The 15,052-nt window shown below is 41.4% G+C and overlaps 1 protein-coding gene across 3 annotated transcripts in view; it reads right to left on the reverse strand.

Annotated features, from left to right (window-relative positions):
* Positions 1-15,052, reverse strand: part of astn2 (astrotactin 2) — a 445,829-nt gene that overhangs the window by 124,657 nt on the left and 306,120 nt on the right. For all 3 annotated transcript variants that reach the window (XM_084114345.1, XM_084114344.1, XM_084114346.1), the window contains 2 exons: positions 6,860-7,026; positions 6,354-6,542 (listed from right to left, as the gene is read on the reverse strand). In XM_084114345.1, coding sequence (XP_083970471.1) covers positions 6,354-6,542; positions 6,860-7,026 — 356 coding nt within the window. The remainder of the gene's footprint in view (positions 1-6,353; positions 6,543-6,859; positions 7,027-15,052) is intronic.

A 15,052-nucleotide genomic window follows, 5' to 3' on the forward strand; every position in this document is an offset into this window, starting at 1 on the left:
TTGTCCTGTCATCACTGTGAAGCTGCTTTGAAACAATCTGTATTGTATAAAGCGCTGTATAGATAAAGGTGACTTGACACTTGTCAAAACTTTAGCATTAGGCGGAATGACAATTTTGGGCAGAATGTCCAAAGAAATGTTTACCCAATTATGCCAGATATTTGCACATCAGTGTATCTTGAGCGTTTATTAAGAGTTGTTTCTTAGGCCGGATTGTAGCTTGCTGCACTTTCTGAGATATTTTTTTTTTCCACTAATGTCTGACTTTGTATTCGGTTGTTATGAATAATCTAATCTTTTTAATTGTGTCCAAAAAGTAGCAAATCAGAATTTTGTGATATGCAAATCAAACACTACTCTTTTTTTTTTTTTCTACTGTCTTCTACTCTCTTTTTGTCTACTATATAGTAGGGAAGTATGTTTATTCAGATGCAGCCTGTCTTTTCGATATCGTTGCCATCCCTCTCAGTCTCGCTCAGAGAGACAAAAACCAGCCGGTATGTCATCTCTGATGGATGGCCTTCATCTTTCCCGTCCCACACTGAATGCCTTTTAAAGGAAACGTTGAGGTCAGAAGGAGTCTCTGAGCCTCTTTTCTCAGATTGGCATGTCAATATCTATTAGTCGCTGAGGCCGTCCTGATGCAGATCTCCGAGGAGCCCGAGGAGAAAGGCATGCTGGGACAGGTGTGCAGTGGCTGTCAGCTCAAAGAGCATCTATCCATGAAGGCCAGTCTCAGATGAAGAGATTTTCAGTTTCTCCACCACCACCAAGGAGTAGTTCACCCAAAAATAAAAAATCCTGTCATTGTCACCCCAACCCACTGAAACAGGAAGACAGGGCGGGACATTTCAAACAGCTCCTCCTCTTTTCTAAAATAGCCAATGGCGTTTAGTTTAAATCACAGCTCGGCCAGAGCTGTTGAGCTCAGTAAAGCCGCAGTTTCCTCCTAATCTCCAACATATCGCTTTAAAATACAGCATTTTGTGTTGAATTCAAATGGGTCCGATGTGTTTTCTGGTCTGAGTCTGGTCTTGATCATTTGATCCGCTCTGTGTATCGTGTCTCTGGGCCGAAGCTGTGGCGGAGACTAATGTCAAACCAGACTTGCACTTTCTGAATCGTTCCCTATCCCCTATATAGTGCACTATGTGATATTCACAGTGTAGAAAATAGTAAATGTGTGAACAACTGACCGATTTCAGCCACGGCTTCAGCGTCTATTTATAATGTAGGGGGCGGAGCTTCAGATTCTAGAGAGCATTTGATTGGACAGAAAATCTGATGAGAAGCTGAAGTGCAGAGTGATGTCATCAAAATCACTGATCCGTATTGCCGGAAGTGAGAGACTGTGAGTTTTGAACACTTATATCTTCTAAATGTGAATTTGTCATTGTTTTGGAGCACAGTAGCTTATAGATAACAGGAAGACTAACGTATTCATACTGAAAGCCAAAAAACTAAAATTTTGATTTCATCGGGACCTTACATGAACATGTATTATAGTTTACATTTTTAATAAATGCAATTAGCTAAACTTTAGAGTGTTTTTGACCCACTTAAATACATATTTATGTTTAACATAGTAATATTACAGACAAGTACCTTACATGTGCTTTAGTATGTTAGTCAACATGTCAAGTGTATTTCTTTAAAGTACAACAAAAGATTAAAACATAGTTATTTAAAATGTATCTCTCTTTTTTATATCCTTTTATGACAAATGCACATTCAGTACATTTAAGTGCACTTCTTTTTCATAAGGGATGTGCTATAATCCAAGTCTTACAATAGTTCTGTATGAGGAACAGACTTTATTCACTGATTATCTTCCCCTCGAGGAGATCATAGCGCTCAAATATAATTTGCGCATTTGCAACGCTACAGGTTCATGATGTGACTTATAATGCAGTAAATATCACACACAGTTCTTTAATATGGAGTGATACAACTTCTAGGTTATATACCTAGATAAAATATTCAGAAATATCATGAAACTTTAATATATTTTCAAATGTATTCATATTTGAATTTATAAAACGGCTTACAGTTCAAAACATTACAAATTATTTGTAAATTATTATTAATGAAAGGTATTGAAAATGTTACCAAGGAAACACCCGTTTCCCTAATTTGCCAAAAGCAAACATCATTATTAATGATATTCCATTCTGCACAAATCAAATTTGCCTGAATGTTGTTTGTTATATCATTACTGGCACTCTGCTGCTAATGACTAATTTCCACAAACTGTTTCCATGGATGCATACAGCCAAAGCTACATAAATATCACTAATATGAGGCATAATGTTTAATGAGCATTATCATCACGAGTAAAATGTGATTGAAAGCATCTGTAGCCCCTCAGGCCGCATCAGATCTGAGTCACGTCTCCTGACACTGGATTTGTGGTTGGTAAAGAGATGCATCTACATATCAAAGCATCTGAAGTGATGTGGAGGACGCGAACCCCTCGAGAAAAACAGTGTGATTAGGGTCAAACAAAGGCTAGAGGCAGACGAGTACACTACAACCACAAATAGAGAAAAATGTTAATCAATAATAATGTTTTTATAACTTAATGGGGGAATGGGGGCACTTAAGTTATAAAAAACATGGCTAACTTTCATCTAAGTTTACCTGGGAATCAAGCCCATGACCTTGGCATTGCTACTGTATATCAGAGGGGAACACTATCAACAAATAATGGCTTCAATTTCGTCTTTTCCTCACACAAAGCTAATGCTCAACAGTGTAAATGCTCTTCAGTATTGCAATATTGCAAGTTCATATTTTTCAATTTTTTTGACCAAAAGTTGGTGTGAAAAACAACATGTGCATGATGTTTTTAATTCAGGAGATTTCAAACTTTTTGATGCCAAGGTCTCCCAAATTGTGATATTTAAGAATGTGTTAAGTAAATTACAATTACTGATTACAAAGGTGGCAATTATGTACTAAATCCATTATGGACAGTATTAACTTCTAATTCTAAATCTAAATAAAAAAATAAAAAAATAAAAAAATTGAATATATATGCACAGCATTTTTCAAAATAAACCCAAGTTCAAATAATATTTACTGAGAATACTGTCATACGAAACCCAGTGAGCAAGCTTAATATGACACGCACAACTTCTTGCAGATGTGTTGTTACTGTTAATAACTGTGCTATGATGCATGTGGCAAGGTGAGCTATGCTGTGCCCTCATTTAGTTCATCCTTTTAAACAGGGGCATGAGATTAATAAGAGCATGTTCAAATAAACCACGCTCAGCTCAAACATCCTTTTGTTGCCTTCAAAACACTACAGAAAATAAAGGAAGACCACGGCAAATCGTGGCAGAGCCTTCCTGAAAAAAATGTAATCCACGGCTGTCCTTCCGCCTGTGGAGAAGATTGTGTTCTTGCTGAAAATAAGTGCACTATTTCCCCCTTCCTTTGAGCTTTACCAAACTACTCAGAGCATAAAAGCACAGACATAGAACATGTTTGCATGCAGCAGGCTTCTGGTTTCAGTAACGTCACAAGGGAAATTTAATAAACTAATTTACAGCTCATCTAGCTATATCAAAATGACACTTAAACCCCAAATTATTCCTTTTTTAATCTTTCAAATAGGTTTAAACAGGCTTCTAATAAAGCTAATTGTTGATACATGAAACAACTAGAACTAGATATCACCATCAGGGGTGTGTTTCCTGATAACGGCATAACTCGCTGCTTAAACACCGTAGTACGATGCATCGTTGCACAAACTAGCAAGTCACAATTGTTTCCCGAACATGTTCATGTCGTTAATACAAAGTTCTGTCATGAAACTCTAGATGGCGCAGGCTGATCGGTCATTAACTCAATCTGCTTGCAATCACATCATCTCTATAGGGCACAGCTGATTGGTTCCTGCTGTATCAGTAGCCAATGAGCTCGCAGCTCAACCTTCAAATTATTCGTCAGCATTTGCCTGAGCAGTGCAGTGCTCTCAGAAACCCTCCCCCTTCCCCAGCTCCACCTGTACAGATCTGCTATGGGTAATTCATGTATGCTTGTACAGCAGCAGTACTTGCTCACAGCAGTGTGTCATGTGTGTTTTGGCAGTAGCAAGTGCTTCTACACATCAGGGACCAGCCGAAAACAATCAGTTTATCAAAAGGATAAAATACAGACTTTTTACTTGCAATTGCAATTTTTTTCTCAAATTGTGAGATATAAACTCGCAATTCTGAGAAAAAAATGTCAACTCACAATTCTGACTTTATAACTCACAATTGCAAGTTTACATCTCACAATTCTGAGGAAAAAAGGTCAGAATTGCAAGATGTAAACACAACTGCGTGAGAAAACAAAGTCATAACTGTGAGATAAAAAGTAGCGAAAACAAGTGTCCATAACTATGAATAAACTACAATATATAAAAATGGCATTCTACAGTGTGATGTCATTATTGTCGGGTTTATGGTCTGTTTTGGTTTGGTTTTGTTTGTTCCAAGTTCCTGTGTTTATTTCCTGTCTTCCTTAGTTGACATAGTGTGTGACTTTCGGTATGTTTACACGATAACAATGTATTAAAAACTTAAACGACGGTAACAGTATTGTTTTCAAGAGTTTGCGTTTTCAGGCCCCCAAAATGCAGTTGTCGTGTAAATGAACAGCCAAAACTCATTACAATCGTAGCTGAAAATGGTGTGGTGTAAACGGCTCCCTAGTTTCCTAGTTGTTTGTTACACTAGCAGGGTATGGTGTCACTTACCCCTTGTTAACTCGCTCATTTAGTCTCTTTATACTCCGTTCAGGTTAATTCTTATGTCTGTTTTAAGTGGTTGTTCTGTTCCTGCATCTTGATCTCTCTAATGAGTGTTAATTTGAGTGCAACTAGATCCTGCTCAAACTCATCCTTGCTGCAACCACACTGTGACAATTATAAGAGCCTTTATATAATAGTACAATATTCTACTTGTTAGTATAAGGCCAGTGAGATCAGTTGTGTAAAACAGCCGAGGCATCTTTCCACACGAAGCATCTGTCTTTATTTTCAGACATTGTTTGTCTGTTTGACAGTGGTGACAGTAGTGCTGGGATTCGCGCTGACACACAACATAATAAAGTTAATAAAGATGGAGTGTTTTATGTTCATCAGCAGAACTGCTGGGCTGCATCACACATCTAATGTAAGTGAGAGTGACAGCTGGAAATGGTCATGAAAGCAGTTGTTTAGGCTATAAATTAAATGTGAGGCTCTTTGAGAAATGTGTTTGCTTAACAAAATCACTTTAGACCAAAAAGTCCTACAAAACATAACTGATGTGTCTTGAAATGATCACAGAATACCGCTACAGAGTGCAAGTATTTTCCGCTGTATTTTCATTCATTTTCTCCATAGGGATTAAAAAAGAATCTCTTCAGTAAAGAGCACCAAACCAACCAGCTCTTATGAGGGACTGGACAAAGCATCCCATGAAGCATTGCGACTGAAATTCAAATCAGTTAGGGTACAATATAAAACTTAATTTGAAAGTGTGCATGCTCTAACAATGTTAATATAGAGAGATTAAAGGTAAATTCACTGCCTTAAGGAAATTAACTAATCACCTTTGTGATGATGAACTAGAAAGCTAGATGACTACATGACATTTAAATGTAGTGTTTAAAGGGTTAGTTCACCCTAAAACGAAAATTATGTCATTAATTACTCACACTGATATTGTTCCAAACCCATAAGACTTTCGTTCATCTTCAGAAGATCTTTTTGATGAAATATGAGCGATTTCTGTCCCTCCATTGACAGCTGCGCAACTACCACTTTCAAGGACTAGAAAGGTAGTAAAGACATCATTAAAATAATCCATGCGACTCCAATGGTTTAACCTCAATTTTATGAAGCGACGTGAGTGATTGTTTGTGCAAAAAAACATAATTCACCACTTTATTATACAAAATATTAATCTCCAATGCGCATTCACTAGATGTGTGTTGTGTTGACGCGAGAGCAGATGTTGTTGCGTGAATGCGCGTTGGAGATTAATGTATTGTAAACAAAGTGGTAAATTAGGTTTTTCTTTTTTTTGACGATCCCAAACATTTTTATGTACAATAAATGATTGTGGAAGTATAAGTACATTTAATTGAATTCTTGTTGCATATTTTACATATGATATATGTTCTTGTAGAACATCAGCATTTGCAGAAGGGAGACCGACTCGTCATTCCCAATGCTTCATGGGAATACATGATGGCTGCTGAGTTGTTTTACCATGATTTCTATTTTTATGGTAACTGAAACTTGATGCAGTGAGAACTGGACCCTAAACTAATGTGCTACTGTAAAAGCTTACACCACGAAGACAAAAACTCACCTGAAGGTCATCTGAAAGACTTGTCCCAGGATCACCTGTTGGCTTTTATTATTGTACCCACGGAGCATCTCACTGAAGAGTGTGTCGTTGAAGCGTGAGTCTTGTCTCACACACTTGGGTCCTTCACAGTGATCGGCCAGAAGAAGACAGGAGCGACCGTCAGCCGCGAGCTTGTATTCCTGCACACACCTGAGTGACACACACACATGGATTAACACAATTAATCCATTCTCTGGAAGGCCGGACAGTTTTAAATTATTACATTGTTTAAAAAAATAAATATAATTATAATTAGCTAACTCTGATTTGTATATGTACATTTCTGAAATACATAACCTAGACAGTTACCTCTGATAACAGATCACTCTAAATTGTAATGTGGACTCTTTGACTGCTTTGAAACGGTGTGTATTGTGAAAAGCGCTATACAAATAAACGTGAATTGAATTGTATTTGTGCATGTTATATAGCTATTTCTGTGCTTGGATTAAAATGCATGCACTCACCCGCAGAACATGAGCACATTGCTGGATGTCGGGTCATCGGAAAGAGGAACCAGTTGCTGAAGACACAACTGCTCACAGCCTCCATTGAACCCGTCCGTACAGTCTGTTCCCAGCGAGTAGTCATAGCAACCCGAACCATCCTTCATGGGCCTCAATCCTTCTGGGCACTACAAATGATTTGAGATGAGAGAGATGGACACAGAGATCAACATCAGCGTGCCAGTCTGGACCTTCTGTTACCAGGTAACAATAAAAACTCCTGAGACAGTGTGTATTCCCAGTGGGGTGATATTATATGACGAACAAAGCAGTTTCTCAGGAAGGAAAGGGTGTTAATGAGGGTTGCCAAGGCAGCGCCATAGAATTCAGGAAAAGAACCACAGCCTCAGTAAGACACCCATTACACATACATGCCAAACTGACCAGCCCACATGTTCAGAGGCAAGAGAGAGACAAATTAGATCGTTATATTATTTATAAGAAAATGAGCATGTGCAAAATTAGAGGATCCTTGTGTCACGGCGGGGCAGGAAAGGAAGAGGAGGCAAGGATCTAATGTGCAGCTTTACTGTTATTAACAAAATTAACAAAGAATATAACTAGAACGGATGCAGAGAAGAAGGCAAATGCAACAGTTTTACAAACAAGTGTAATAATAACACTCAATCAGAAAGTGAGGAAATGGCATTTAATACAAAGGTAAACGAGGAACTCAGGGAACTCAACAAGACACAGGTGATGATAATAATTACTATTGAAACAAATTAGCATTGTAGACCAATGTAACTAAACACAGGAAATAATAATAACATATAAACTAAGGATCCCAGACAGCAACATAGTGTCGGCCCAGATCTGGCCCTCATCTGGAACATCTGACTGTTTACACGACACCGTTTTCAACTAAAAACGTTTTATGCATTTTGGCCGCTCATTTACATGACAACAGCGTTTTGGGTGTCTGAAAAAGCTAAATTTTGAAAAATTTAAAACGGTCTCCATGTAAACAACAAAAACACGAATCTCTCAAGACAATGACATCATGCACATGCGTATTACGTGTTCAGTCTATAGTGTTTCATCGCCATCTACTGGCCTGGCAGCAGAATACAGCGTTTTTAGTCATTTTCGCGGATCCGTGTGAATGGGGATTGTTTTGACAATGGTGTCGTCTGTATGTGGAAAACTCAAAGGAAAAATGTCTCCGTTTTAAGCATATCGTTTCTAGTCTCTTTGATGTGGCTCGTGTCCCTCCTTTACTGTTTTCGTGTACTGTATCATTCGTCTGGTTGAAAATTGTAAATCCAGTTTTGGTATTTGAGTGCATGGTCCACAAATCATGTGGGGTGACTTGCACGGCAAAGTTGGATGTTTGGGATTTGTGAAAAAGTTTTTCTTTTTCTTTTTCGCTTAGGGGTAAAAAAGAGTTCGTAAAACCTAAGGTCCGATTATGTTCAAAATGATGTCACAGTTTTGTTCTTTGATTTTGCCTGAAGTATATCATGGCCTTAAAGCACGGTAAGTCATAGATAACTGTGAGTGTGTCCTCTAAGGCTGTCACAGGTAAGGTTGCACTATTTTTTTATGATCAGTTTCGGTTTTATGTAAATCTTGAGGTTTAATCTTTGCTTGAGAGATCCCATAGGGAAGAATCATTGTTGAGAGGGTGTTTTTGTTACTGATGCACATAGATTGTCAATGAAAGAGATATTTGAATAAGATGAGAGTCAACATCGGCCAGAGGCGCTCAACACACTTCACGTTCATTACATATCTCGTATCTGTCCTGCGGGAGATGGGAATGTGCTCGAAGATAACATATGATGGAGTCCATCTGTTGACGATGACATTATACAGGCGTGCTGCTTTGGACATTAATGACTCATGTTTTATATGAATATACTTACATATGTAGCGAGTACAAATATGATCCACTGAAAAGGCAATTGTAGTCTGGCAGGATTTCCATCACAATTTATTTTCTTGAAGTGTTACAGACCAACATGAGTGGATGAAAAGCCGTGAAAGGAATGATCTGTAGTGCAGACATGAATCTCATGAATGAAATTACACTCCCAAATCACAAGAAAAAAAAAAAAGAATAAATAAATAAATGATTAATAAATAAATTATCAATATTATTAATATTAATAAGCATAAATTCAATACATTAAAGTAGCTTACTTTAATAATAACAGTAATATGAATGATTATTATTTTTAACAACTATATTAGTATTTTTTTATATTATGTTTTTAATTAAATAGGTTACAAGGTAGTTTGTGACGTCAGAAACACCAGCGATTTCAAAGCGTGTTTTTGAGACTCAGCAATGCTGTCGACTTATGATTTTACACATGGTTTGTCTTAAAGCATATTAAAAACACCACATAGACACATAAACAACATTAAAAGCTTGGTTTTCACCACAGGAGGACTTTAAATACACATCGAGACAAGGCTAATTAATTAAACAGCTGAACCATAATGACGATGGACATGGAAACAAATGAGGAGCTGGAAAATGAACAAAGGAAGACAGAAAACTGCTAAATACAAACTAAAAGTCCATGAACACTAAAACAAACTGAACATAACTGTGACACTTGAATTGCTTTACACAAGCACAAACATCTTAAAGCTTTCAAATGTAGGACAACAGAGTATCAGCTCTTAACCGAAGCCTTGCAGACTTTCTTTCATGCAGTTCTTGACCAGTTTATTTGCTCGTCTGCACTGAAAATGAATCCAGGCATGCTGTGTACGATCATCAAATCACAAATATCTGTGTCATATTTATAAAATAAGATGGCAAAGACACTCTCAGGTCAGATCTTTCATTCTGCACACAGGGTCGGTCCCAGAGAGCCAGCAGAGACTGTGAACTAAGACCAAAGGCTTTAGATTGCATGAATTCAAAGAAACCAACAACAACATCAAGTGAGAAATAAAAGAGCAGCATTGCATTTATACAACATTTATTTATTTATTTTTAAGAGTGGGGGTGGGGAGATTTGTGTAGTGTTATCATGTATTAGTTATTTTTACAGCACACTGGAACTGGGTCGACGAGTGCACTGGATCATATAACACAGCATATGATAAGAAATGAGAGACTCTTCATATTGGATAGGATCATAGGACAACATCAGTCCTGCGTCTGCAATATAATATTCATCACAGTGTTGTTTATGGATGCTTTGGTCATACGCAGACACCTCTACGATTCTCCCAGAAGCACATGGGTGCTACATTTTTCAATTGAGGAGTCCGAAACACCAAAATCATGACATTACATAACACAACACAGCTCAAAACTTGCCTTCATTCAGGTTATACATGTTTTCTTTCACCAAAACACCAGAATTTCACGAGTTCACGTTAATGAAATCTGATGTAATATTAAAATGCATATTTGGCTTGCTGTCCGGGGGGAGGGCTCCAAGCTTGGAATTCAGCCCGACCCCAGAGTACTCCCCCCTATGAATGTATAGATCATAGGTATCTATGAGCAGACCCAGCCGAATGTGAGGTGATGGGGTGGTGGCGGGATGCTGAGAAATTAGTCATGAGACAGGAGGTAAGGGAAGGCTTTATTTATACTGGCTATTTCTTGTGCTGATTGGATGATTACCTGAACATGCTCCTCCCGAACTTTGTTACATAAAACTTCTGTCACGGTTCATAAATTCATTGTTTCCTTCTTGTCTCGTGTAACTGTTGTTCTGTGTGTGTGTGTGTGTGTGTGTGTGAGTGGGCGTGGCACTCATTCCGGATGATCAGCGATCCAGCTGATCTCATTCAACACTCCAGCTGCAGCTCATTCTAACACCTATAAAACCTCACCGCACTTTTCTCTCATTGTCAGATCGTTGGTTGATGTCTCCCGTGTGTTATCCCAGTTTTGTCGACGTTCCTGTTTCATGTTCCAGTTCCTGTTCCTCGTTCTTCGGATTTCGTCTTCACCTGGGTTTCACGGTTTCAGCACTTCACCACGGACATCTCGCTGACCATCCAGTCCCTGTGTCACCAGCTACTCACTCATCACCGGACTTTCACTTACATGTATAAGAATAAACTGAGTTACCTGCATATTTGCTTCTGTCTTTTGTTCAGCTTACTCGGGAGGAGAAGGAAAGGCGGAGATCCCAAGGACTCTGCCTGTACTGCGGGGCATCAGGACACTTCGCTTTCGGCTGTCCAGTTAAAGGGGCAGGCCCGGCAGTAATTCTGAGGCGACTGTCGGGTGGGATCTCCGCCGAGAAGACCTCATCAACATCGACGCTCCTCCCAGTAAGACTGAGATGGTCAGCTCACGAGCACGACGGACAAGCACTGGTGGATTCCGGGGCCGAGGGTAATTTTATGGACTACACGTTTGCACACAGATTTCAAATTCCTCTCTTACCACTCACCCGCAAGATTGAAGTCCGCGCACTCAATGGCCAAGATCTACCTAACATTTCACTCACCACCGGACCCGTCACGCTCATCACATCTGGCAACCACACTGAGACCCTGTCATTTTACATACTGGACTCCCCTCTCGCACCCATAGTCCTAGGACATCCCTGGCTCATCGAACACAACCCCAAAATAGACTGGCAGCAGTGCACGGTGTTTGAATGGAGTACTAAGTGTCATGAGTCCTGTCTTGTCTCTGCCTGTCCGTCTGTTTCTGTCTCTGTGTTTCAGGAGGAGGCAGGGGATTTATCTAACGTGCCCACGGAGTACCTGGACCTGAAGGAAGTGTTCAGTAAGTCTCGGGCTGCTTCTCTTCCTCCGCACCGTCCCTATGACTGTGCAATAGACTTACTGCCAGGTAAATCTCCGCCTAAGGGCAAGTTATATTCGCTTTCTGTTCCAGAGAGGGGGGCCATGGAGAAATATATTTCTGATTCTCTAGCAACGGGGTTCATCCGTCCTTCCTCTTCTCCAGCGGGGGCGGGGTTCTTTTTTGTGGGGAAGAAGGATGGTTCTCTGCGACCTTGCATTGATTACCGAGGGCTGAACAGCATCACGGTAAAGAATACCTATCCTTTGCCGTTGATGTCTTCAGCCTTCGAGAGGTTGCAGGGAGCGTCCGTCTTCACTAAATTGGACTTACGTAATGCTTATCATTTGGTCCGCATCAGGAAGGGGGATGAGTGGAAGACTGCTTTTAACACCCCCAGGGGGCACTTTGAATACTTGGTCATGCCCTTCGGGCTGTCCAACTCCCCAGCAGTCTTCCAAGCACTCGTCAATGACGTGCTGCGAGATATGGTCGACCAGTTTCTATATGTCTACCTGGATGACATATTGATTTTTTCATCTTCTCTCCAGGAACACGTGCAGCACGTTCGACGAGTGCTTCAGAGGTTGTTAGAGAATGGGCTTTTTGTCAAGGCGGAGAAATGCGATTTTCATGCACAGTCTGTTTCTTTTCTAGGGTACATTGTGTCGGCTGAGGGAATTCGGATGGATCCGGAGAAGGTTAAGGCTGTGGTGGAATGGCCAACTCCAGATTCCCGTAAGGCCCTACAGCGGTTTCTGGGGTTCGCCAATTTCTACCGGCGGTTCATTCGCAACTTCAGCCAACTAGCCTCGCCTCTGACTGCCTTGACCTCCCCCAGAACTACGTTCAGGTGGTCAGACGCATCTAAGGCTGCGTTTGCCAAACTCAAGAGTCGCTTTGTTTCGGCTCCCATCTTGATTACCCCTGATCCATCACGTCAGTTCGTGGTGGAGGTTGATGCGTCAGAGGTGGGGGTAGGTGCAGTGATCTCTCAGCGTTCTCCCTCAGACGATAGAATGCACCCATGCGCGTTTTTGTCCCATCGTTTGTCTCCTGCCGAATGCAATTATGACATTGGTAACAGAGAATTGTTGGCGGTCAAGTTAGCATTGGAAGAATGGCGTCACTGGTTAGAAGGGTCGGGGGTACCTTTTATCGTCTGGACAGACCATAAGAATTTGGAATACATTAAGACTGCCAAAAGATTGAACTCCAGGCAGGCTCGGTGGGCACTTTTTTTCGGACGTTTTGATTTTACACTCTCGTACCGCCCGGGTTCCAAAAACATCAAACCCGATTCTTTATCGCGAATTTTTGATCGTTCCGAACGCCCGTCTACTCCCGAGTGCATTTTACCCGAGAATCTATTTGTCTCCACACTCGTATGGGAGGTCGAATCGAAGGTCAAGAGAGCCTTAGAAGGGGTAACGCCCCCGGCCGGTTGCCCACCGAACCGCTTATTTGTACCGGAGGGATTACGGTCCGACGTTATTCAGTGGGGGCATTGTTCCAATGTGGCTTGTCATCCAGGAGTTAATCGTACCAAGTTTTTGGTCAAGCAACGATTCTGGTGGCCACTCATGGCTCGTGATGTTCACAGTTTTGTTTTGGCTTGCTCAGTTTGCGCCACTGGTAAGACTTCCAATCGTTCCCCAGATGGGTTACTCCAACCGCTGCCTGTCCCTTCGAGACCCTGGTCCCATATTTCGCTAGATTTTATCACTGCCCTCCCACCCTCTCGGGGTAACACGGTAGTTTTGACCGTGGTGGACCGGTTCTCGAAGGCGGCCCATTTTATTCCCTTGCCCAAATTACCCACAGCCAAGGAGACAGCGTTGACCGTCGTTAATCACGTCTTTCGCTTACATGGCCTCCCGACAGACGTGGTTTCCGACAGAGGACCTCAATTTGTGTCCAAATTTTGGCGAGAGTTTTGTAGATTATTAGGGGCGACTGTAAGTCTGTCCTCAGGGTTTCATCCCCAGAGCAATGGGCAAACTGAGAGAGCCAACCAAGATCTGGAGAGAACGTTGCGATGTCTGGTTTCCAAGAATCCTTCCTCGTGGAGTCAGCAATTGTCTATGGTGGAGTACGCACACAATACGTTGCCAGTGTCATCTACGGGCCTATCTCCGTTTGAGTGTAGTGTAGGTTACCAGCCACCAATGTTTCCTAGTCTGGAGTCCGAAGTCGCGGTTCCCTCTGCCCACGCATTTGTCCAGAGGTGTCGTCGCACCTGGACTAGAGCCCGCGAGACTCTACTCCAGGTGGGAGCGCGCACCAAGGCCAAAGCCGATCGCCACCGGTCTAGGCCTCCCGTATACGTCGTTGGTCAAAAAGTGTGGCTTTCTACCAAGAACATTCCGCTCCGCTCCGTTTCTAATAAACTTGCTCCTAAATTTATCGGCCCGTTCACTGTCACCAAGATCATTAGTCCGATGGCAGTCCGCCTCAACCTCCCTCCAGTGTACAGGAGGATTCATCCCGTGTTTCATGTATCCAAAATTAAACCCGTGTTTTATTCCCGTATTAATCCGCCAGCCCCGGTTCCCCCACCGCCGCGTCTCGTAGACGGGGAACCAACCTATTCGGTAAATCGTATTCTGGACATGAGGCGGAGGGGACGCGGAGTCCAGTACTTGGTGGACTGGGAAGGTTACGGTCCGGAGGCGAGAAGTTGGGTACCTGCCAGGGACATTCTGGATCACTCCCTTATTGATGATTACAATCGACAGGTAAGGGAGCCTAGGGACGCCAGGAGGCGTTCCTAGGGGGGGGGGGTACTGTCACGGTTCATAAATTCATTGTTTCCTTCTTGTCTCGTGTAACTGTTGTTCTGTGTGTGTGTGTGTGTGTGTGTGTGTGTGTGTGAGTGGGCGTGGCACTCATTCCGGATGATCAGCGATCCAGCTGATCTCATTCAACACTCCAGCTGCAGCTCATTCTAACACCTATAAAACCTCACCGCACTTTTCTCTCATTGTCAGATCGTTGGTTGATGTCTCCCGTGTGTTATCCCAGTTTTGTCGACGTTCCTGTTTCATGTTCCAGTTCCTGTTCCTTGTTCTTCGGATTTCGTCTTCACCTGGGTTTCACGGTTTCAGCACTTCACCACGGACATCTCGCTGACCATCCAGTCCCTGTGTCACCAGCTACTCACTCATCACCGGACTTTCACTTACATGTATAAGAATAAACTGAGTTACCTGCATATTTGCTTCTGTCTTTTGTTCACCATGACAACTTCATATTCTCTCATTTTAGTTATTTTAACATCCCTGCTTTCAAAACTAATAATATGGTAAACATTTTGTACATACAGTAATGCAACAAGCTGTATACGGTACAGTATTTTCTGCTGAATTAGAGACTTTCCTGAAAGTACATTTATTTTACAGTACACTATAAGTAATTTG

Source organism: Abramis brama (assembly GCF_963993115.1).
Source record: "Abramis brama genome assembly, chromosome: 5".
Lineage (NCBI taxonomy): Eukaryota > Metazoa > Chordata > Actinopteri > Cypriniformes > Leuciscidae > Abramis > Abramis brama.